We start from the raw sequence: 25,347 nt of genomic DNA on the forward strand, positions 1-25,347 counted from the left end.
TTTGGGAGATAGTTGGCAGTTCCTCAAAATTTAAACAGAGTTTCCACATGACCCACAAAAAGAAAAAAAAAAGTCCACCAAAAAATTCTATGTAAATGTTCCTACACGCGTTATTCATGATAGTGAAAAAGTGGCAGCTGTTTCAATGTGCACTAACTGATAAATGAAAAGGTAAAAAGTGGCATATCCATGCAATGGAATGCCATTCAGCCACAAAAAGGAATGAAGTACTAATTTTTGTTACAACATGGATGTGATGGTTAGTTTTGTGCGTCAAATTGGCTGGGCTCTGTTAACTGCTAAAACATTATTTCTGGGTGTGTCTGTGAGGATGTTTCTGAAAAAGATTAGCATTTGAAGCAGTAGACTGAGTAAAGAAGTTCTGCCTTCACCAGTGTGAGTAGGGATCATCCAATCTATTGAAGCCCTAAATAGAACAAAAACGTGACCTGTGAAATCCATCTTTTCCTGCCTTCTAACACAGGAGCTCCTGGTTCTCAGGCCTTTGGACTGTAGGACTTAAACAGTGGCCCTGGTTCTTAGGCTTTCAACCTCACACTGAATTATACCACCTGTTTTCTTGGTTCTCCAGATGGCAGATGGCAGGTATGGGACATCCTGGCCTTCAGAACCTCATGGGACAATTCCTATAATAAATCTCATTATACATATTTACATATCCTATTGGTTCTGTTTTCTAAAAAGTGCTAATATAGTGGATGAATCTTAAAACATGTGAAGGTGAAATTAGCCAGATACAAAAGGCCATAAATTGTATGATTCAATTTATATGAAATGTCAAAAATAAACAAATCCATAAAGACAGAAAACCGGTAGGTGATTGCCAGGGGTGGGGGGTGGGGTGGGCACTGGGGAATGATTATTGTTGGTACCGGCTTCTTTTGGGGGGTGATGAAATATTTTCAAATTAGCAGTGATGGTTGCACAACTTTGTGAATATACTAAAACCCACCAAATTGTATATTTTAAAAGGGTTCATTTTATGGTGTGTGAATTATATCTCAAAAAACCAAAAGCAATATTAAAGATAATTCTAGTTAAAAAAAAAAAGTTTACGAGAATCTTCCTGGGAAGCAATCTAAATATAATGTAAGAACACAGATTCTAAAGCCACAGGAACTGGGTTGAATCTCCAAATCCCCGCTTACTAGCTCTGTGATCTGGAGCAAGTAAGTTAACTTCTCTGTGACCCAGTTTCTTTCTCTATATGTAAAGTGCTTAGAACAGTGCCTAACACATGTCAAGTGATATAAAAATGTTTGTCACTTTAACTGTATTCCATAAGATGTACTAGGCCTTAGCGGAAAGCAAAAACCAGAGTCAAGGAAGCTGTGCTGAGAGCGTAAATGTGAATGAAGGAGGAGCAGAACAAGGTGGAGTTTAAAGCAGATTGCTTCCTTTGGTTTATTGTCTGAACTCTGCTCCATCTGGCTCATGGAAAGAGATGGGATTTGTGGAAAAGGAGGGGAAATAATACAGATTGAGGATACAATACCTTCTTCCCAAGGTCTTAGATAAGAGTCCAAAAATATGTTAGGAGACAGAGAGAGGAGGAAACCAGAGCAAGGGATGGTGAACAGTGATTTTAGTCCAATTTAAGTAAATAGTAGGCAAAAACTTTTGAGGGGTTTCCTGTGGAATTTAGACACTAAACTTACGGTCCTTGCTCTGTCCTGTCTTTATTAGGATCTTTGTTGCCTCTTCATTTCAAAAAGTAAGATCAAACAAATCTTTAAAGTCATGTCACTGTCACGTTTTTATTCTCAAGACAAATCAAGAACCCAGGAGGGTGGCGGCTTCTCTTTTTCTGCCCACCACCCCCGGCCTCAAAGTCATATCCCTTTGCTTTAGGCTGCTTTCTGAATCTTTGCAGGGGTACATCTACAATTCTTGATTTTTTTTTGGTAGATCGTGCTCTTTCTGTTGACAGACAGCAAATAGATTCTACCAGAAGGACTGGATTACATACCCATTTTGAGGGACGGCTGTAAGGTATTGGATTCCTTATTTAAAAAGATAGAGAAAGAGTGTTGTCCACATTGCCTCTGGTTTTACACTTCTGAATTCTCTCGTATGTAAATACATTTTGTATGTTCTTGGTTTCATCATAGTTGTGCTTTCTCAGATATTCTCCATGGGATATCAATAAATGTCTTGTATTCTTATTCTTTATATATTTCACAGTCTTTTTTATACAACATTCTAACAAAAAGATGTTAATTGGCTTGTTTAAGGTCACACACAGGAAGTTGCTGACCCAGGACCATAACTGAGATTTCATGACTCCTTGCATTTTGGGGGGACAGAAGTATTCCTTTTCACTTTACACTTCTTCTAGAACCTTCTTTTTTCTTTTCTTGAATTTTGATGATTTTATTTGAGGCAAACTGATGGCATATGACAGGGAACAAGATATAAAATGAAGTTTCTTCTTTTTGGTTTGTTGGTTTGTTTTTGGTATTCGGAGTGGGATCTGAACAGTTTCTTTCATATATTTGAAATTAAGGAGGGAACTAAGGAATTTTACATGAAGGTGGGGGAAAAGCAAAACTGGGATTGGATTACAGGATAATAAAGAGATTGTATTTTCTCTCGGTTGTGGTTATTTCAAAGATGTGTTAGCCTCGGTGCATAGAAACAATAGATAGGGCTTCCTCAAGGCACAGATAAACTTTTTATTAAAGAAGTTCTATATGCCTGCGGCATGACTCTGCACCACGACCTCCCCAGTGAGGAATCTGTGGTCAAATAACCGTGTGAGGTTACCTTCCATAGAATCCCCCCCAACCCTTTTTTTCATTCAGTTCCCCTCTTTGGTCATAAATCAATCTGAAGGACACATCGATGACCAATTGTCTGGTTGGATAGAGTGGTCTCACAGAGCTAGGAAGGCTCATTCCTCTCCTAGCACTTTCTATTGAGAAATAATCTAAGTGAGGAAAGTAAGGCAAATTCCAGGGCAGGAGGCAGCTAAAACCAAAGTGAAGATTATTGCCAGGACCTCATTACATTGATGCTGGTACAGAAATAACATTATTTAAAGTTTATTTGATCTCAGAGTTTTCTTCAAAGTGCATCTAATATCATCTCTCTTTATATGCATTAATCTTTGTCTCCCTAAAAGTTATTAGTTGTGATATATGAGAGGAGAAAAAGTGTGATCAACAAGTGATAGAACAATGAGTAGAGCTGGTTTGAAATACTCTGAAATACCATACACTTAACCACCGCTTAACAGATCCCATATCATTTGTTGTAGAAAAGCTTTAATGATGGAAAGCAAGGATACTTCAGAAGAGATGGCAGTAGGCATGGGTGGGTAGACGGGGTGGGGGCAGGACATGATAATTCTATTTTGGCTCTGAAATACTTTCATTCTAAAACATTAATATCCTCTTATATGTTTTATCTCATTTGTCTTGTCAGAATGTGTCTCGTTAGGTAGCGCAAGGATTGTGATGATGCATTATATATTATGATAAAACTTGCCCCAAATGACATAAAAACAGAGAGAGAAAGAGAATGTGGCGGCCAATTTAGAATCTTATTGGAGCCTGGTGAATTTCCTCTGTATTAATTAAGTAAGCAAGGTAATGAGGGTCTACGGCAAAGTTCCCAAACTTGGCTGCATGCTGATGTTGAAGTAACCTTGATGAGAGTGAGCTTTCAACAAACCCCAGTACCGGATTCCAATTCCCAGAGAGTCTTTCTGACTTAATTGATGTGTCCTGGGCATTGAGACTTTGAAAAGGCTCCTCAAGGAGCACCATACTGGTTTAAGTTTGGGGAGTCCGAGTCTAGGAAAAGAAGTCCAAAATCTGCTGTGTCCACTTTTATTGTAATTATGTGATCTTTTAAATTTAAAAGCTCCAGAATAATTTATAAAAAGAACAGGAGAGTTGAATGTTTAAAATTTAAAAGAAGCACATACTTTGCACAGAAAGGTGAGAAAATTATAGTAGAAGCCTAGGTAAGATTTACTGTAAGGATACATTAAACTTAGGTCTCAGGAAATAATTCTTTTTTCCCTGTGTGATGTATGGACATATTACAGTATTATATCATGATGTTGATGCTGCATAGGATAAGGTTCTTATCCAAAAAATGAGGTCATTTGAAGATGTCATAGTTAGAAAAGTGATAATAGTGATGGTAATTACTATTACCATTGTAATAGTAAGTGATATTAGTCATAGTAATTGTTACAGGAATATTTTTATTCCTATAATTATTATAGAAATAAATGAGCCACAGTTACTGTTTACTATGTGCTAGGAATTGCTCTAGGAACCGTTTGCTTTTTACAGTGACATTTCATAAGATAATATTGTAAACACAATTTAACAGATGAGAAAACTGAGGTTTAGGAGGGGTTAATTTGCTCAAGAGTACACAGCTAATTAGCATTAGAGGTGGGAATATTGGACTTCAGAAATGGGCTGGGCTATGCTTCTGAAACCTGTAATAAAAATAGAAAGTGAGCTAAATTCTAGGAATATGTGTTTTTGGCTTTCACTGTGGAAGATATAAAATACCCTAAGGAAAGGAGCGTCCGAAACAGCATCTTGCTCATTCATATAAATTCAGAGAAGAAAAGTAAAGAATAAAGGCAGGTGGCTGAGGCTGGGCCAGCTGTTGGGCAGCAGTGTGATCATATTAAGATAAGAAACCGACTTCCAGTCAAGGCGGAGGTGTAGATAAACACACCTCACCTCCTTGCACAACTACAGCAAAAATTACAACTGGACTACAAAACAAATACCACCCAGAACTGTCAGAAAATCAACCTGTGTAGAAGTCCAACAACCAAGAATTTAAAGAAGCCACATTCATCCAGACAAGTAGGAGGGACAGAGATACAGAGAGGCATGGAGACAGGAACGGATGGTCCCACATCCATGTGTGGTAGATAAAAAATGAGAAGAATACCTCAGGAGTGAGGGATCCCAGCCCTGGGTCCCAGCACCAGGAAGATAAGTTCCCATAACTTCCGGCTGTAAAAACCAGTGGGGGTTGGGGCAGTGGAAGAAACCACATCCTCTTAAAGGGCTCGCAATGGACTTAGGACTCATGCAGACCCACCACCTCTGGGATTCAGCACCAGGGCAATAGCTGGAAGGGCACCAGTGGCATGTAGGGAGAAAGTGAAGTGCGAGTGGAGAGACAGCTTCCTCAAGGGCAAACTCCAGAGGCCAGGCAGTGGCACTCTCCCTTCTGTGAACCCTCCTCAGATGGAACAACAGAGTGGTGGCATGAGCTAGCCTGCCCTCGTGATTACCTAAGGCTCCATCCCATACAACTTAACACGTGTGCTAAGACAGGGAATCAAAGCAGCTCTACCTAATACACAGAAACAAATGCAGGGAGGCTGCCAAAATGAGGAGACAAAGAAATATGGCCCAAATGAGAGAAAAGAACAAAACTCCAGAAAAAGAACTAAATGAAATGGAGATAAGCAACCTATCAGATGCACCGTACAAAAACACTGGTTACCAGGTTGCTCCAGGAATTCATTGGGTATCTCAATGCCAGAAAAAAGACCCAGGTGAAAATGAAGGTTGCATTAAGTGAAATAAAGAAAAATCTACAGGGAACCAACAGTGGAGAGGATGAAGCCAAGAATCAAATCAATGCTTTGGAACACAAGGAAGGTGAAAGCATTCAGTCAGAACAGCAGGAAGGAAAAAGAATTTAGAAAAATTAGGATAGGCTTAGGAACACCTGGGACATCTTTAAGTATACCGATATCCAAATCATAGGGGTTCCAGAAGGAGAATAGGAGAGCAAGAAATCGAAAACTTATTTGAAAAAATAATGAAAGAAAACTTCCCTAATTTGGTGAAGGAAACAGACATACAAGTCCAGGAAGCACAGAGAGTCCCAAAATGAACACAAAGAGTACCACACCAAGACACATCATGATTAAAATAGCAAAGGTTAAAGGTAAAGAGTGAATCATAAAAGCAGCAAGAGAAAAGCAAAGAGTTACCTACAAAGGAGTTCCCATACGACTATTAGCTGATTTCTCAAAATAAGATTTGCAGACTAGAAGGGATTGGCAAGAAGTATTCAAAGTGAAGAAAAGCAAGGACCTATAACCTAGATTACTCTATCCTGCAAAGCTATTATTTAGAATCAAAGGGCAGATAAAGTTCTTCCCAGACAAGGTAACCTAAAGGAGTTCATCATCACCAAGCCATTATTATATGAAATGCTAAAGGGACTTATATAAGAAAAAGAAGACCAAAACTATGAACATTAAAATGGCAATAAGTTTACAACTAGCAATAATTGAATCCAAATAAACTAAGCAAACAAGCAGAACAGGAACAGAATCATAGATATGGAGATCATTTGAAGGGTTATCAGTGGGGAAGGGGAAGGGGGAAAATGAGAGAAAAGGTACAGGGGTTATGAAGCACAAATTGGTAGGTACAAAATAAACGGGGATGTTAAGAGCAGTATAAGAAATGGAGTAGCCAAAGAACTTATGTGCATGTCCCATGGACATGAACTAAGGGGTGGGTATTGCTGGAGGGAATGGGGGGTACTGGGTGGAGGAAGCAAAGGGGAAAAATTGGGACAACTATAATAGCATGATCAATAAAATATGTTTTAAAAAAAGAAGGGGAATCACCACAGTCTGTACCCATGGGTTTGTGTAATGAGCCATAGATTATAGGTGAAAAATTATTAAAAATAAAAAATTAAAATGGAAAAAGATAAGAAGCCAGCTTCAGTAGAATCACAAACTTCTGTTTAAGAAAATACTTGCCCGTGTACCTCACACACACACATCCACCCCCATAACACCTCCTCTATGTTAGAAGGAAAGCGATTTTACCCACACTTATGCCAATGCTAAAGGAGAGGCACATTCTCTTATGACCATCGTGGAGGGGACAGTCACGGTCAAAGTTAGAGAGCCTCAAGTACAACGTAATATTTAGAAACACTGAGTTGGATACTGGGCTGAACTGTAATTCTGGCGCACAAGTGAATTGTTGCTAGAAGAGGAACGTGTAACTATTACCACTGAAGAACATGTTACATTCTCATTCTCACTAGAACCCTTTGAGGTAAGCGGGCGTGATGACCTTAGTTGTGTAAGTTAGGAAACCGAGGCTTTACAAGGGTAAGGTGAATCCGTCCTGCTTCCCGGACTCCGGTCCCTGTGTTCTTTTCACTGCGCCAGTTTGATGGAGATGGTACCTACCTTTGTTCCCCACAGTTCCACCTTGGCTCTGTCCCAGGTAGGAAGGATAATGCCTTTATCAAGCGACAGGAAGAACTTAAATTCCAGGTCTTCCCTTGACTTTAGGCCCAGAGAGCCTTCACTGAAGCCATACATTTTGATTTAGTGGTTCTCCCTCATCTTTAATTCTGATCACTTGGTCTTTGGGATGAATTTTTTCCCCTTCTGTATTATCTGTCACTTTCAGCTGATTTCTTTTTTTGATGTCTCTGCTTTCAGATTGTTCTGACTTCTAGCCTTCTGTTCCATTTCCTTATTATAAAATAATTAAGGCTTAAATCAACCACAGCTGACTGATACAGCTATGTGACTGCCTCCCAATCTGGAAGACAGGGGAAGAAGGGGAGGAAGAAGGAAGAGAATGATGTGTATTGATTGTCCGTAATGGGCCTGGCACAGTGTTAGGTATTTTACACGAATTATTCCATAAACTTTTTTGGACAAAAAAAAAAAAGGATTCTGGATTCTATGGAAAGTAGCCTCACAGGGTGATTTGATCACAAATTTCTAATTGGGCAGGTCCTGATGAGTAGTCCTGCCCCAGGTATAAAACTTTTTAGTAACAGGCTTGTCTTTGCCTTAATCAAGCCCTTTCCATTGTTTATGTACATCTAGGTTAACATACCTTTAAAATAACCACCCTCAAGAGAGCACATAATCTCATTACCTGTCCTGTGACCCGATCCCTGCCTCGCTTTCCCCCACCACCTTAATTCCTAATGCATAAAGGCAGCTGCGAAACTGTTATTCTCTGGAACATTTTACATATGTTACCAGTTTGGCTCATGTAAACTCTTACAACAATTCTCTACAGGCATGGATGTTTTTTCACATCAGCTGTTTCAACAGTCTTGGATGGTAGGCATTATTGTCTCTACTTTACAGATAGAAAAACAGAGGCTCCGGAATGTAGAGTACCTTACACATGTGGAGTGGTAGAACTGAGATTCACATAGAAGCCCAACTCCAAAGCTCCTTCTTTTACCATTCCCCCTTAGGAAATTACAGGCAGGGTAGGAATAGGACTGAAAACTTGTGAGATTCTGGTGCTGCCATGATGTGGGTAGGAAGGTGAAGGTCCAAGGGAGCCTTCAGAATTTGAGAGAGGTGGAGTTGAGGGGACCTGTGGGTTGACCAGACCACTTTGCCTGTGATTCACTTCCTGCTGCTCTCTGTAGTTCTTCACTCAAGAGAATGTCCCCGTCCTTAAACTAGGAAGGGAAGGGATGGCAAGGTCAGGTGGTATGCCTCCAGATAGTTGATGAGTTACTTACCAAACCAGAACTCGGATTTCAAACCTCTGACTCGGTTGTCGCAGCACCAGCTCAGTGCTGATTCCATTCCTCCAACTCTGCAGGGCACCCAGCTCCGACTCTTGGAAGCAGCTCACCCACTCCTAGGGGGGCACCTGCTGTTTGCTCTTGGCTGTGCAGAATGAGGTGGTTAAGTGTCCCAGAAGTGTCTTTTTTAAGAACTCACCAGGGATTTGTTTTTGTTTACCTGGGATTACAGTTCATGTTTGGAATAGTTACCGTGACACACCCTATTTGACAAAGCACTGAGTTAAACAGCAGCTGAGTGGATTTCCTGATTGTGAAATCTCCAGGCCATTTGTCTCCCAGCCAGCCTGGGTCTGGCCCTCATTTATCAGGGAAGGAGAAACTGCATGCATGTGCTCTGGGACGAGTGCCTGTGTGTATGAATGTGTGTGTTCCTGAAATCCTTTGCAGACAGACTTCTATCCTGCTCAGCTGGGCTCTTCTCTGCAGAGGGCAGTGTGTGCTAGAATAGGTGGTGGGAGAGGCCAGAATACAAAACCGATCTCCTTACTTATGGGGGGAAACACCAAAAGATCTTTAATGTGCCAGAAGTGCCCCCTATAGAAGAAAAAGCCGAGCAGAGTGAGTTGCAAGAGGCAGAGTGATTTTTGAAAAGACGATGTGACTGACAACAGTAGGAACAAGGTGCTTGAAAGAAGCCTGGGAGCAGCATGTGCAGGCGTCTTCTGGAGTATGAATCAGGTAGGAGGAAGGAGCTACAGATGGACCAGAAGCAAATCTGTGTTTATAGGGGGATGCCTTTTGTGTGTCCTTGACTTTCCCCTCTTCTTCATAGCCCTTATCCTCGGCTGGGGTAATTGCTGTTGATTTGTAATCCCAGGAAGAGAAAATAATCAGAGGGAGAATATCTAATTTACGATATATTATTTCTGAGTCAGACAGAGAAAGACAAATCCCATATGATTTCCTTATATGCAGAATCTTAAATAACAAAATAAATGAACAAACAAAACAGAAGCAAACTCATCGATACAGAGAACATTTTGATTATTATCTGTTGAGGGAGTTTGGGGGGGTGGTTGAAAAAGGGGAAGGAGTTGAGACTTACAGATTACCAGTTACAGAAATGGTCATGGAGATGTAAAGTACAGCACAGGGAATGTAGTCAGTAGTATTGTAATAACTATACAGCGTCAGAAGGGGAATAGACTTAACTGGGGTGATCACTTCACAAGTTATATGAATGTCTAATCACTAAGTTGTACACCTTAAACTAACGTCATAATGTATGTCAGCTGTGATTAAAATATTTTTTAAATTCAGAAAAACTGAGCCTCCCCTACCCTTCACCCCCCCACAAAAAGGAAACCATTTCTTGACAACGTGGGGGAATTACAACCCATTTGAGAACCTCCTGAAAGCTAAAGAACACATGCTTTGGAACCATGGGGTGGGGGTGATACAGACAACTGTGCTAGAGCAACAATAAAATAAAAAAACTTATGTAAATTAGTCATAAGTTGTCTTTTTCCATATGAACAACTGTAAACCTACTTTTGCCCCCCCCTGTAGATAAAGTAAAAAGAGAAAGCAAAGAAGGAAGTGATGAGGAAAAAAAAAAGAAACGTGAAAATGTGTATAAAAATGTACATATGGGCTGAAGGTTAATGTTTCAGTAAATGCTATTTTGATGACAAAAATAAACCAACAAATAAAATTAACTAAATAAGCATATATTATTTTGGAGTTTTTGAGGTTTCAGCGTAGTAGACACAGAATTACAGAATCAGGAACACAATAAATAGAATGATCATTATAATAAAAATTAAATGTCTTGAGTTTGTATGACACCTCAAAAGAAAGAACTGTGTTCATGTATGTGGTCATACCTAAAACCCGATGCTGCTTGTGATGTGAGGGAGCGCTGCGCTTCTTATCTGCGTGTTAGGGGGCCTGTCTCGCAATCTCTTTGCTCCTTTACAGAGCAAACTTCTCAGGAGGGTCCAAGATACAAATTGGCCTTCCTCATCTCTGCTGTATATCACTTGTGTTTCCTGCAGACAGGTGAAAATAAGAAGCAGGAAAAGCTGATAATGTTCAGTCTTATTGTCAAAAGGTCTCCTTTGAACAGTGTCGGGGCTCCAGCCACCAAGGCAGAGCTTGTTTTCCAACCCTTTCAACGTGCATTCAGGGCTTGGGTCTCTGGGAAGGTAGGGGAGGGGGGAGGGCAGAACAGTCACAATCCCTCTGGATCATCTCCTCCCTCTTTGCCTCCTGAACATTAGGGGATAACACTAGGCAGAAAGCAGTTATCCACACATGTCTGATTCTCTGGATTTGAAGGTCACCTCTTCAGCCTGTCCTTCCATTCATTCTGGTCTCTCACGAGTTTGCTTTAGTAGAAAGGTGGAGCCTGGGCCACTGCATGGTGGCCCTGATTCCTAGGTCAGTGCTCCCATCCTCTGGGACTGCTGGCCCCTTCCTAACCCTCAGACTCACAGTGGAAGATTGCTAGTCCTGGAAACTAGGCCCTTTCCTTCAAAAAGTAGAAGATAGAAAATAGGACTGGGATCAGAGCCAGGAAAGTGAGCAAACAAAGAAAATGACCCAAGATTCTATAATCTGGTGAGTACTGGAAAAACAATTCTGATTCTATTTTCTTTTTGTTCATTTTCTTTACTTTTATTTCTTTTCTTTTTTTTGATTCTACTCTTATCTTCAGAGTACATTTTGAAGACAGACATGCAGGCATCATCTCTCCTCCTATATAAGACCTTGGAGAACACACTTACAGGCAGATTCTACTCATCCGTTCTTTCCAGTTGATGGTACTCTGGTCAGCATTATGGTTTCCATGGTTCTTTTGGATTCTGACAGGAATCCTTCTCACCACTATTGATCGTGTTCATTTGAGTGACAAGTACGTATGTGTAGTAAGGTAGTTTAAGGAACATTGGGTTTGTAATTAAAAGACTGGGGTATGGCCCTGGCTGGTTCAGTGGATTGAGTGCCAACCTGAGAACCAAAAGGTTGCCAGTTCGATTCCCAGTCAGAGAACATGCCTGGGTTTTGGGCCAGGTCCCCAGTTGAGGGCAACTGATAGATGTATCTCTCACACATCCCTGTTTCTCTCCCTCTTTCCCCCTCCCTCTAAAAATAAATAAATAAAATCTTAAAAAAGTAAAATACCGGTGTGTGGAAACTTACTCTGATATTTACATGCTTTAAAAAAAGATTTTTTTTTTTTAACCCTGGCTATTTCAGACCTTACTGCCTCTGAATCTCAGTGTCCACCTGGCAAACTATCTGGCATATTGTAGTTGTTCAGTGTATGTTTATTGGATCTGAAAACAAGAACAGCTTGTTTTCAGAATGTCGTAATTCTAGAACCTCTAATCTGAGCATTTCTCTATCTTGCTTCCAACTTAACATGTTTATTCCATTAGAGGTTTTTGTTTGTTTGTCTTTATTTCTTTTGCTAGATAGCTCATAGGTAAGGATGAAAGGGGGAAGAGAAGGGAAGGCTGAGTGACTGAGCTAGAAGGCAGACTCTCAGTTTGGGGGCTGCTCTCTCCATATATTTTATCCCTTTCACTTTACGTCTTTGCATCCTCTGCCCTACAGTTCATAGATCTTAATAACTACTTTAACCCAGTGTGGCATCCATCTAGGAAGGCTGGTCACTTTTCTATAGAAAAAGAATGCGGCTGGCAGATCCACTTGTGTTGACATGCAGGTAGTAAGGTTGAAGGTGAGGTTAGCAGAGCAGATTTAATCCCATGTTATGGGAATGGTACCACATGTTCTACAGAGGTCAGTCAAGGGATTTCTCGCAACACATATGCAGACAGTATGTGGGAGAATGGATCTAATTTTTTAAGTTTCTTTGTAGGTATATTTTAGTAAGAGGAGTTTCTTTTAAACACTGGTGGGTAAATTACTGCTGATTATGTTAGACTATAACGTGCTACCTGAACAGAGATGTCACTAGAGAGAGTTATGTCATTGTTGCAGACAGTGTCTGTGTGTAAGACGATGTAGGGACGCAGGGTGGCACTGTGCTTGCCTTGTGAGGATTTGTAGAGTTTGGAGCGTTAACATTAATATTTAGTTCAATTCTAGTTGTAATTATTAACTTCCGTGGTCTCCAGACTATACCTCTGCTAAGACTTGGTTTCCCCACTTCACTCTCATTCTCTTCCTGTGTGAAGTTCCTTCTTCCTTGTCTATTCCCCACTGTATTCTCCCCTGGAGGGGAGCTAACCTTGTACATGTGCTAGCAGAAAGTCAGAAGCAACTGAGTGAAAATAAGAAATAACAGTCATAAGTGAGGCAATAGGATTGTTTTCGTTACAGCCCGGCCTGAAGAGGTTTGGCAACGTAGTTTGTGTAAACTGCAGGCAAGCTACGTACGTATTTTCCAACTGTCAAATACAGTTACCAGAACAAACAATTTTATAGCTTCACTCTATTCTTAATTTCAACATCCAGAATTTCATAATATATGACACTAAAGTGAGAACTTAAAATCTGCCAACTTTTTATTCACTGTCTTCATTAACATTGTAAAAAATGAAATGAAATAATTTTGTTTAAAAATTAAGTGATACACAGCAAAAGAAAAGTAGCCTGTAAAAGGACTATTGGTGAAGTAGATCTTTCTCTCATAATCCATGGAACACAGCTGCCTGACAGGTGCTGGACCACATACTTGAGCACGAGAGCAGGAGTCTCGGGTAGGGGAGAGCCTTCAATAATACCTCCAGAAACAATGGCAAGAAAGGAAGAGGCATGTGGGATCATGTTTAATATGTTTAAGGGTTTAACAGTCCAGTTAAGAGAAGAAGCAGTGGCCAATGTAGTTTGTTGTTTTTTTTTTTTTTAACACAGCGAGGGACTCGCTGGATGTAATTGGGCCCAGAGCATTGGTCATATTGTAGAGAAATGTTGGTCAGCAACATTCTAATAGTCAGATGGGCTAGAATCTAACCCGTTGGGAGACTCATCTTAGAAGGTTTCAGCATCAAAGCATGCCTTCTCAGGCAGAGTCATGCGGCAGTCTGTTAACTGCAGGGAGAACAACGACGTAGAGAGGAATATTGTTACAAGCGAACATGCGCATCTTTTGATAGAGTGCTCTGGTGGGCTCTGTGAGGTAAGTTGGTTTCTTGTGTGGACTTTCCTGGATATGTGGATACGCTTGGTGTGTACGTATTAAAATTTCTAGATTTATTTGGTGTATTCCATTTGCCTCTAGACAAACTGTAGTCATTGGACAGAGTTGGAAAAGCTATTTATTGGCTGGACTCCACCACCCTATATATTTATTTCCTTGCTCCAGTATGCAGTTTTGTTGGGCGGCTAGGTGTTTTAAAGACTAACTCTGTAAACTGTCTATGCACAAATAAGGCTGATGTTGAGAACGTTTTCAGGAAATGCAATAAAAGATCATATCGTGTGCAAAGGTGGGTACCTGTAGTAAAAGTGCGATCCAGGTGCAGGAGTATAAACATGGATATGAGACATTGGGCGTAGGTCTGTTTGGCCACGTGCTTATAGTTGAGAGTGGCCCGTCATGAGCAGCTCTGTGGGGGGACACATGTGTACACTGGGCTTCAAATGACTTTCCTCAGTGCGTGTTAGTCGGTGGGCGGTTTGGTTTCTGGGCAGAGCTCACGAGTTTGAGCAGGCTGCTGACTGACCTTTCTTCCACTCGTGCTACGGTAAGACCTTATGCACACAGAACCTGTTCCTCAGAGAGATGAACTCATCAACGGGCTGCTCCCTGAATGAAAATAATTACATTTGATACAGCACCGAAAAGGAAGTAAGAAGAAAGGAAAAAAAGAATGCAAATGGCAGTGAGAAATTTTCAAATAGCTTTTGAATTCTCCTGGCTGCACGCATGTTTATTTGTAAGACCTTCTCCATCATTTCGCTCTCTCAAGGCTCTCTGTTTTTTGCCCTATTATTAGTACTTTTCCTCCCATGTGGTCTTATGAAATGGTGGAAACTTTCTCAACTACATTTTACCTTACCTTTTTGGCTTACAAACTAAATGAAATGGGCTTTGCTGTCTTATTATTCATTGACTTCACAGATCCCTTGCGATGCACACACCCACGGATAAGAATTTACTTTTACTCTCTGTAATTTTCCTCCTTCGGGCTACTCCTCTGTGTATGTGGGCTTCCATCAACCAAACACACACTTGTCTGTCTTCTAAACTGTAAGGAAATCATTTAACTCTCGTCTCCCCAAGCTCATGCAGCTCCAGGAATAATAAAACTGGGGCTTGGCTGGAGCTGGGAAAATTTTTATTTTTTTTAGAGAGCGATAAAGAGAAATATCAATCTGTTGTTGCACTTATTTATGCATTCATTGATTGATTCTCGTATGTGCCCTGGCTGGGCATTGAACCTGAAACCTTGGCATATAGAGATAATGCTTTGATCAACTCAACAGCCTGGGCCAGGTCAAGAAACTTCTTACATGTGTTTTTCAGGCACTAAAGAATTCTCTGCCTCAATAGATAGCACCGTGGTTATATCAATAATAAAACACAACATGTGATGTAATATGGCTAATGTAACATATATAGTATAGTATATCACATAACCTACAATTCTAATTTTTAAAATTATACCTTGCTATCAAATGACTACAAAAGTAGATAACATATTTAGGATTACCTAGACAGTGGAAAATCACGAGACTTTGTGATTTTAATTCTGAATCAGATCATTCAGAATTAATTCAGTAGGCTCTGCTGACATAGGGCCAGGGGAGACTCTCGTTAACAAAAGTAAAGCTTGCAGATGTATGGAAGGGTGGTAACCGCCAGTGTGCTTCAGAAAGATCAATCCAGGATTTTGGACATGTCGTTTCAAACATATACTTATTATAGAGAATTAAGTGATTCACATAAAGAAAATCTATAGTAACTGTGATCTCCTTGAAGGAAAACTGGGAGCTGGACAAATGGAGAAGGATGGGTTGAAAGAAATATTTTTCATGGTATATCATCTTACATTTTTACTTTTGAACTATATGAATATATTTCCTTTTTGTTTAAAAGAGAGAAAGAGAAGATGGCTTGATACCGATACTCCCTTTAGTCTATACATGATGGGCAGGGGAAGCTCCTTGGGACTCTGAGAGCTGCAGAGTCAAATAGCTTTTATTGCTAAGTGCTGTCTGTTTATTGATTGTGAAGCTGCGGTGGGAGGATGTTTCTGAGAAATAAAGCAAGTGTATAACTCATCTCTCTTGAAATCTGCCAACTATTTATTCATCATCTCCATAGCTTTATATGAAAATGAAAATGAAGTACAGGGTGGGGCAAAAGGAGGTTGGGGGTACATGAAACACAGAGTTTATTCTTATATTATTACTTATTAATTATTGTATTATTTTCCATATGGACAACTATAATCACACTTTTTCCCCATCCTGTATTTTGTTGTCAAAACAAGTGATACACAACAAAATAAAATTAAACCTGCATAAGGGAAATGGGTAAATCTTTCCCACATAACCCATGGGCCCCCATTGCTCAGACAGACACTATGAAAATGTACTTGAGCACTGGAGCAGGGCTCTTGGGTAGGAAAGGAGCCTTTAAAAATACTTTGATTTAATAAAAAAAGAAAATGGAAAAAAATACTTTGAGAAACAATGGCATGAAAAGATAAGACCAAATCAGAGTTGTACTTGCTATATATAAAAGAGAAAAATGCCAGGAAAAGAATAAAGCTCTTCCGGCCTGTACATCGGGTAGATGGACAGAGATTAACGTATGAGTCAGAATTTCAGGTAGCTATGTATTTCGTGTCCAGTGGTCTGTAGATGTGTTTCAGAGTACATGAGTCTCTGTGTGCTCCGTTTTGTTTTCTTCAGAACGACTCGGTCCTTGGGAATTCTCAGCCGGGCTCTGTGCTGTCTCCGTGGATCAAGCATAGCAGTGGACAGCTGTGTGGCAATGGGAGACGAGAAGGGCATGACACGAATGCTCCTGGAATGCAGTCTCAGTGACAAGTTGTGCAGTAAGTACAGATGCCTGTGCTCTGACCTTAGGATAAGGAAGACCAAGTCTGGAGAAATTCTAGGAGGAGGATAATTTGATTTGTAGTAGATGTAAGACAGTACTGGTACAGAAACGGGCACTAGAGGCCGTTGTTTTTGCAAAGTGGCAAGTGCCAGTTAGAGATCCAGATATTGCTGCCTTCATCTCGGTAGGAAAAATAAGAGAAGAGCCACAGAGCACACTTTTGGGTTAAGAAAGAGGGACATTGACGTTTCCAATTAGAGAGTTGCTCCCAATGGGGTGTCCATTGAATGGGAGAGGGAAAAAGAAGAGATGACCATTTATTTCAGTATGATGAGCTGAGGACGGGTGGGTAAGGGAACTTGTGTGGACATCAGGTTAGGCTTCTTCTTTAATCTCTCATCTTCCTGTTTAATTCCCTACCCAGTTGTCTGGCAGCACCAGTATGAAATCATCATCATCCCAGCCCTTCTGGTTGGCATCTTCCTCATCATTCTTGGGGTCATTCTGTGGCTTTTTATCAGAGGAAAAAGAGCTCAACGACAGTCTCCTGGACTCCAAGGTAAAGCTCAAACTGGGGCTGGACAGAGGCTCAGGGTAGATGGAGATTGCAGAGAAATAAAACCCAGGTCTCAGTGGGTCCCACTATAGAGGTCTAGGACCCTGCAATGGAGGCCGAGGCATGGGTCTCCTCCTTTGGATTTGAGAGAGGGGTGAGCTCTTCTCTAGGTAGTAGAGAACTCATGAGTAGAAATCCCATATATGGTTGGTAGCTGACACCAGAACAGGCCAGAGAGGCCTCGTGTGACCTGTTTCTGTCCTCTTGGTCTTATTGTACTACCGAACATTTGGGTCTATGAATGTCTAAGGATCCAGGAGGACGGCCTAGTAGGGAAGGCCCAAGGCTTTGTTACCAGCTTTGAAGGATGACATCTTACTCTGTAATGCATTCCAGCCCTACTCATGCCCCTGGAATATATGATGAAAAGGGGTAGTTTTCATAATCACTTTTGAAGTGTTAGGTAGGAGGTGATAACATGCTGTTCTGGAGTATCGCTGTGCTTGTAATGAAAGACAGCCAGCAAGTACATGAAACTAAGAGTAAAAAGAAGGGAAAAAATCTGACAGTAATATGAAACTTTACAGTGGCTGATCCTTAATCCCTCTCTAAATTTTATTCCAATTCTCTTATAATTCACTCTTGTAAAAGAAACTTCTCAAAGAAGTTGTTTAAACTTACTTTCACTACTACTTGTCACATTTTCTTTTCAACATACTAAAAAAAGGTTTTAACCCCACCAGTCCACCAAAACTACTCTTTCCAAGATCACCCATGACAGCTATGCTGAGTTCTCATCTTATTTGACCTGTCAAAAGCATTTGAAACGGTTTTGTATTTTTCTTCTTGAAACACTTTTTTTCTTTAAGTCTCCAGTCTCTTTCTAAATTATCTCATTTTAAGCCTATAGATTCAAATGCTTTCTCTAGTCTAATTATAATCCCCTCTTGAACTCCCGATTCTTCTAGTAAACCACCATCTTTGCAGTTGGGATTTAATACACTTCTCGTATGTAATATGCCCAAAGCAAAGGCACCGAGATTCCCTCACAAATACCCTCTGCCAACAGTTTTCTCAGTCTTAGTAAAGGGCAAACCCGACTGTCTGTGTGTTCATTCTGAAATAGTAAGGCTGTCCGCGGGTCCTCTGTCTCTCACACTTCATATCCGATTCACGAGCAAATCTTGTTAACTCCATCTTCAAAGTTAACTCATACCACCCTCACCTCATAGATCATTGTAAGACACCTGCAGCTGGTTTTCTTGCATCTGCCTCTATCCCTTTATGGTATCTGCTCCTCGGAGTAGCAGAAAGATTCTTTTAAAGTGTAAGCCAATCCTGTCAATTCTCTGCCTGATACTCCCCAGTAGCTTCCCATCTTAGAATGAAAAGAAACAAAATTCTTTCAATGTTGTAACATGATCTGGGCCCTGCCCGGGCTCCTCTCCTATAATTTTCCAGTTATTGCACTTGATTCCAGCTGTACTGACTTCAGGACTCTTCCTCAAATATGCCAAGTATGCTCCTTATTCAATACCTTTGTTCTTCTGGTTTCCTTTGTCTGCCATACGCTTCCTGATACCACACAGTTTACTCTCTAATTGCTTCCAGGCATTTCTCAAATGTCATCACGAAAGCCTTTCCTGACCTTCAAACATGAAATAGTATCATTGATGCTTCTTATTCCCCCGTTTTCCTCCAAAACACTCATTGCCTGGCATATTATTATGTTTCCTCTCTCCTACCACTAGAAAGTAATTTTCATAAGAATCTGCACTTTGCCCATTCCCAACACCTAGAGTAGTGTTTGGCATGTAGAAGGTGATATTTGTTGAATAAATCAATAAAATTATTGAATGAATAGAGATTTAATATGAAGAAAGAGTATCTCTATTCCAATGGAGAAAAGTTGGCTCAGGATGGGAGAAAGTACCAAAAGACTTTTTGAATGAAACTCTAAGAAATATGGAGTGTTTTGACCATGGGGACAATTTGAAGGAGTTGGATAACCGTAGCGTAGAGCTGAGTAGTTACCCATACCTCCCCACTACATTTGGGAGCCATCTGACTGACTTAAATGACAGTCTCTCCTGGCACTTACCACCACCTTTAGGCATCTGTGGTCTGAATACTTATTCAGAAACTTCCTCAGCTGTCTCCACACTATATTCATACTGAACTGTGATCCTGAGAACACACAAAGGAAGTGCCATTGCCACTTTTCAGAGGTCATCTTAAGTTGTCTTAGAAGTAGGGGGATTATTATACAAGTTCTAGACGGTTGGTGTTGATGCTGGTTCACAGAGAAGCATCAGAAGATATCCCCACAGTGGCTGGAGAAGAAAATTGTTAAAGGAACTTTCTTGCCAGTTTCTCCCAAGTTCTGCTTTTCTGGAGTCGAGGGCAGGAAAAAGCTGTTTGGTATCATCTCTTTGTTCTAGGCATGGCCCCTATGCCCTCTAGGAGCCTAAATGGGCAGGTAGGAGCACAGGGAGAAAGTGTGCTTGTGCCGCTTAAGGAGACATCGGTGGAAAGCCTTCTGAAAACTTCCACGCAGGCCCTGGCTGAGCTGCAGGTGCCCCGGGAGCAGCTCTCGGAAGTTCTGGAGCAGATCTACAATGGTAGTTGTGGGGCCATCTATCGAACCAAGATACACACTGGGGACCCTGCTAAGTCCAAGACGATTGTCCTCAAGGCTTTAAAAGGTAAATGGAGAAGTGTTAGACTTCCTTTTCCCTTTTTACTTTTCCACTGTGAACCCCCCTCCCTTAACAGTAAATGCTAACAAGCTCTGCAGACATTAAGATGTTAATCAATAGTTAGGTGTGATCACAATTGTGTGCAGAATAAGAAGGGATTAGCAAGTGAAAACTCAAGACAGAAATGTTCTTCTTAGGCTTTGGCCAGGTAGCTCAGCTGGGTAGAGTGTTGTCCTGATACTCCAAGGTTGGTCACGTAAGGGCTGATTACATAGAGTAATCAACCAATGAATGCATAAATAAGTGGAACAGCAAATCAATATTTCTCTGTCAAAAAAATCAATAATAAAAAAAATTCTCAGGTCCTATCTCTGAGGCGCGCCTGAAGTGCTACCTATTCCTTGGTCCTGGAGAAACTGTTTATAAAGAAAAAAGAAAAAGAAATGTATTTCCTTAGCTCAACCTTGATGCTATCGAGGCTGTTCAAACTGATTTTAACATCGGCTATTACTTGGATGAGGATGTTGAGCTTGATTCTTTATTTTTCTTCATTATTTGATATCTTTTCCTTATATATATGTATTTCTTTTGCTGATATTCATAATATGGGTCAGTAATGACTGATGCATAGAACAAACATAGGATAAGCAAGAATGTTAATTAAAAGGCCTAGTTCATGATAACATTTTAATATGAAGAGAACACTTGCCTCTTCAGGCAGATGAAGACCTACCTAGTTGTAAGAGTTATGATTCCATGTTACCTTTGACAAAAGACCAGTGAGGATCATCTTCTAATTTGTTCCCTTCCTGTTTACCTTTTGTCAGTATTGACTCCCTTTCAGGGCTTTGAGAATTATCATCTGAGGTTGCCTCCTACCTCAAATTTCCCATTTTATCCAACATGTTCTGACCGTTCACTGCCCACGGCTCTTCTGTTCTCCACAGAACCCGCTGGGCTCCACGAGGTACAGGATTTCTTAGGGCGAATCCAGTTCCATCAGTACCTGGGGAAGCATCCGAACCTGGTACAGCTGGATGGCTGCTGCACAGAACGGGAGCCGCTTTATATGGTGCTGGAGGATGTGGCCCAGGGGGACCTGCTCAGCTTTCTCTGGACCTGTCGCCGGGTGAGCAGTGGGGTGGAGGTGTTAGAAAGGAAAGGCTTTACCTGGCTGATTAGCTGTTCACATGTCAATTAGCCTGACAAGTGACAAAGTAGAAAGATAATAGAGTAGCATACAGAGTAATTGAGTATCACCATCCAATAGAACTTCTTATGATAATAGCAGTGTTTTATGTCTGTGCTGTCCACTATGGTAGCCACTAATCCCATGTGGCTATAGAACACTTGAAATGTGGCTTCAGTGTCCCATTTCAATGTCACGAATGGGGCTGATGCGACTGAAGTTTTAGTTTCATTCCATTTAAGCAATTCACATTTAAAGAGCCCCAGGTGTCGGATGGCTGCTACCATACTGGGCAGTGCAGGTCTAGAGTACAGCCTTCGGGCTCCGTCTCCTCCTAGCTACGTGAGTTTGGGCAGGTCAGCTCTCTGAGCCTGAGTTTTCTGGGTCTGTAAAATGGGAGTAGTAATAAATTATTATTAACATGAAAAGAAATCACATATGTAAAAACATAGCAGTCATTGATAATAGCAAATACTCAAAATGATAGCTGTTATAATGACAATTACATAACACCATAACTATTCATTACTGATTGTTGTTATTCTTAAGTGTATTTTCCATTCCATAACATCACCCTAGTGTGCCAGGGCTGAGTTGAGGAGGAATTCATCTTTTAAGCTTTTGTACCTCAAACTCATACATTAAAACATTAATTTCCACTGAAAGTGCAAATCTTTTTCCTTCCAGTTTTCCTGCTTTTCTATATATCCCTCTTTCTGAAGCACTATGTGTTTCCTTACTTAGTTCTTTACTTGATGGTGAGAAAGTCTGATACTAGCCAGGCCTCCTCAGTGTGCTGACTCTTTTACTACTACATGTGCACAGAAAGGGACCTGGTTGACGTCTTCCACCCAGTGACACACATGGGACCACGTGCCAGCTCTAGGTGCTTCAATCCTTTTAAAGAGCTTACCCATCTGTCACTTGTTCTGCGCTCTGGCCTCACTAGCTTTTTTCCTGGTTTTCAGTGTCACTATGCTTCTCTGTTTCAGATTCTCTTTGCGGGCTTTTTCTCACGACACCAAACGTCTCCCCTCTCTTCTTTGTGCAGTCAGTGCTCACTCAGCCTTCGGACCTCATCAAAGGCTTTCCTTGTTCACCAACTGAATAGGTTCTCCTTCCCCTCCCATCATCTGCCGTCTTTCACATTCCCTTCACGGTGCTTATAGATATGTAATTGTACATTTACATATGATTATTTGATTTTGATTCATATGTGTTTGCCATACTATAAACTCCAGGAGCCAACAGATATATTTATTTTGCTTACTCTTATGTTGTGTTCCTAAGATGGAATCTGGCATATAGTAGGCATTCAATAAAAATGTGTTGAGTTACTGCTCTTAATTAAACACACACACACACACACACACACACACACACACACACACACCCCTTCAGGAAAATTGATGTTTTATCTGGTGCTTTCTTACCTGCTATTCTGTAAGAAATTCTTCCCTCATTCTGTTATTCACCTACATTCTTTATTATTATTCTCTTGTCCAATAAGTCACTGTATTTCTCTACATAGCTGAGACTCTCTAGTATCAGTCTGTCCTTGAATCTTACAGTTCTTTTTTAGTATCTTTTTCTTAGTCTTTATATCTACATTTAAGAATATCTCTGCCCATATTTATTTTTCAAATCTCTTCATGTCATTTTGATATAATGCCTTTCTCTGTCTCTTTAGGATGTAATGACCATGGATGGCCTTCTCCATGACCTCACAGAAAAACAAGTGTATCACATTGGGAAGCAGGTCCTCTCGGCTTTGGTAAGATGGGCCAAATGACAACAGACCGTAGGGATTTTTCTTGTTAGCCTGGCATTTGATGTCATATTTTTCATACTTATATTCCTAAATGGAGCATATATTATAAGGAAAATCAAATGGAAGTTAGAAAGCAGAAGCTCAAACACTGAAAAAATTATTTTCAGTTCTTTCTTTATGAAATGGTTTAGATAATATACTACAGGATTGGTAATTCTGGGTGGAAGGTAGTCAACCTAGGGTTTTTAGAAGGAACAGGAAGGGTTTTAGAAGGTTTCTCAGTCTTAAAGTTTGAAAACCAGGGCCCAGAGCTTCATACCTGTACTTCCCCATACATATTAATATTAATAGATGTAAAAAAGGCAAATAGGGAAACAGATTGGGAGAAGAGATGAGAAGATAAACTAAATGGGCAAAAGGCTACAGAAGCAGAAGGAAGTATACCATTTTAGACCTGAAAAACAAGAAATACTAGTTCTGAACATGTTCGGTTGGAGACCTGCTTTGGTACTGAATGTGACAGGGGTACCTATATTTTAAAAAGAAGGAACAAATGGAAGAGGAGGAATAAGAAGGGGTAATAGTGAGATCATTCCTTTTTTTTTAAACCAACTTAAATAAAGAGGTAAGAGAAAGAAGAACTCAGGGTTTAAGAGAAAAAACCCTGAGGAAATTTAGATGATTATGTCTATAAAAATATTTAGAGAATTGTCTTTAAAACAGCATTTGTTATAGAAAATCAGGGCTCTGTGAAGCTTCTACTTTAAGTATTTTGCCATCTGGAGGTATGAAATGTACCAGGGATCTAAAAGGAATAAGGGGAAACTTAGAAAAAAGCAGCAGTGAGATGAGAAAAGAGCAGTAGTTACAGCTGAAGTTCCCGCAGGGCAGGGGAGAGAGCACATCACATTACTGAGTATTGTCTCTGGGGTTTGGAGGACCCAGCTGGTATATCCCTTGATAAAGTTAGGGTGTCGGCGTACCACATTCCTTGTATTCTGAACCATAAATGCAGAGGTGCCCTGTTGAGATGCGTTCTTTCCATGGATGCTTTCATTGGGGCCCTGGGGCCCATTTTCACTGGGGATGTACCAGTCATAAGACACTATCATGTTATTTTTTTCTTACTTTTCACAGTCCCAAAGTTCCTACATTATTTAATTCTTCTCTTTATAGTATAATTTCTTTGTTCTAAAACTGTACCAGAGAGAGAATTGCTAGTCACTGTTTCCTTCATCATCGATGATTGGAAATTCCCATCTTAATCTTTTGTTTTTTCATATCATGTTGCCTGGTAATCATAGACCTTAATCTCCAGCTCTTTGGTCATGCATAGCTTTCCAGTTTCTGCAAATGCCTTGAATGGCTTGATGGTGGGGCAAATGATTCCAGCAACCCAGGGTCATCCAAGTGCAAAGGTTCTCAAATGCCTTGTTGACTGTGCTTAGTATCACTTAAGTATTTATTAAAAATATAGATACCAGGCCCCTTTGCCTAGATTTCATATAAGTAAATGTGGAGTAAACATCTTATATTTTTGAAAGCTCTCAGGCAGTTCTGATTTTCAGCCTGGCTGAAACTGTATGGCCTGTGGCCTTGTGTAATCATGTAGATTTATCTGAAAGATACTTCCTTAGCTCATCTCACCTCGTTATTTTAGGAACAAAATGAAGTGAGGTAAAACTTCATGTGATGTGTTATTATGCCACTCAGTTTCTGTATGTACACATTACCGCGTTTGGGGGACTGCTGCTGGAAGCCTGACACCCACTCCCTTTGCCAGTCGCTAGCTGGATCCTCCCTGAGAGAGAGATGAAATCAGGCAGGGGCTAGGGCTGGACACACAGTGGGTGACTAGACATTCCAAGCCCAGCATTAATGCTACTTGGATTATTTGCTCAGTTTGGTAATCCTAAACAATTTTATAACTAACCCCCCCCCCCCCCACACACACACAAGAAATTCTGGTTCAGAACATGTTTGGCTGGAGAATTGCAAAATGTTTGGTTTACTATTATGACTTGGACGTTATATGCATATGTATATATATGTCAATATTAACGAGACTTGTTTGGAGTAGCGAGTGTTCTTGTCTTTTTGATGATTCTTAGCACTGCTTCTCCTTGTGTGTGATCCAAGCCATGAGCTCAGACAGCTGGTCTGTCTTTGATCTTACATTGACAGGAATTTCTTCAGGATAAACGTCTGTTCCATGGGGATGTGGCAGCCCGAAATATTCTGATCCAGTGTGGCCTCACCGCTAAGCTCTGTGGACTGGGCCTGGCTTATGAAATCCACACCCAAGGGGCCATCTCCTCTACTCACACCATACCTCTCAAGTGGCTCGCCCCAGAGCGGCTTCTGCTGAGACCGGCTGGTATTCGAGGAGACATGTACGGCTCATTCCTGCCCTTTGGATTTCTTCCCTTCTTGACCTGCGTGCCCTCTAGTTCCTGCCCATGGCAGCATCTGTTGTCCATTATGTCTACAAATGAAATCTCTACTTAGAAAATAGACGGCCTCTCA

General features: G+C 40.7%; 1 protein-coding gene across 8 annotated transcripts in view; it reads left to right on the forward strand.

Annotated features, from left to right (window-relative positions):
• STYK1 (serine/threonine/tyrosine kinase 1) overlaps positions 1–25,347 on the forward strand; it is a 40,896-nt gene that overhangs the window by 10,118 nt on the left and 5,431 nt on the right. For 5 of the 8 annotated variants that reach the window (XM_053921815.2, XM_053921812.1, XM_053921810.2 and 2 more), the window contains 6 exons: positions 16,456–16,601; positions 17,031–17,165; positions 19,604–19,867; positions 20,809–20,990; positions 22,741–22,824; positions 25,006–25,214. In XM_053921815.2, the coding sequence (XP_053777790.1) occupies positions 16,538–16,601; positions 17,031–17,165; positions 19,604–19,867; positions 20,809–20,990; positions 22,741–22,824; positions 25,006–25,214 (938 nt within the window). In that variant the 5' untranslated portion in view covers positions 16,456–16,537. Of the gene's footprint in view, positions 1–8,890; positions 9,298–10,904; positions 11,182–16,455; positions 16,602–17,030; positions 17,166–19,603; positions 19,868–20,808; positions 20,991–22,740; positions 22,825–25,005; positions 25,215–25,347 lie in introns of those variants that run through there. The other 3 variants (XM_024575881.4, XM_053921813.2, XM_053921814.2) reach the window with 3 other exon arrangements.

Source organism: Desmodus rotundus, chromosome 3, assembly GCF_022682495.2.
Source record: "Desmodus rotundus isolate HL8 chromosome 3, HLdesRot8A.1, whole genome shotgun sequence".
NCBI classification, from domain to species: domain Eukaryota; kingdom Metazoa; phylum Chordata; class Mammalia; order Chiroptera; family Phyllostomidae; genus Desmodus; species Desmodus rotundus.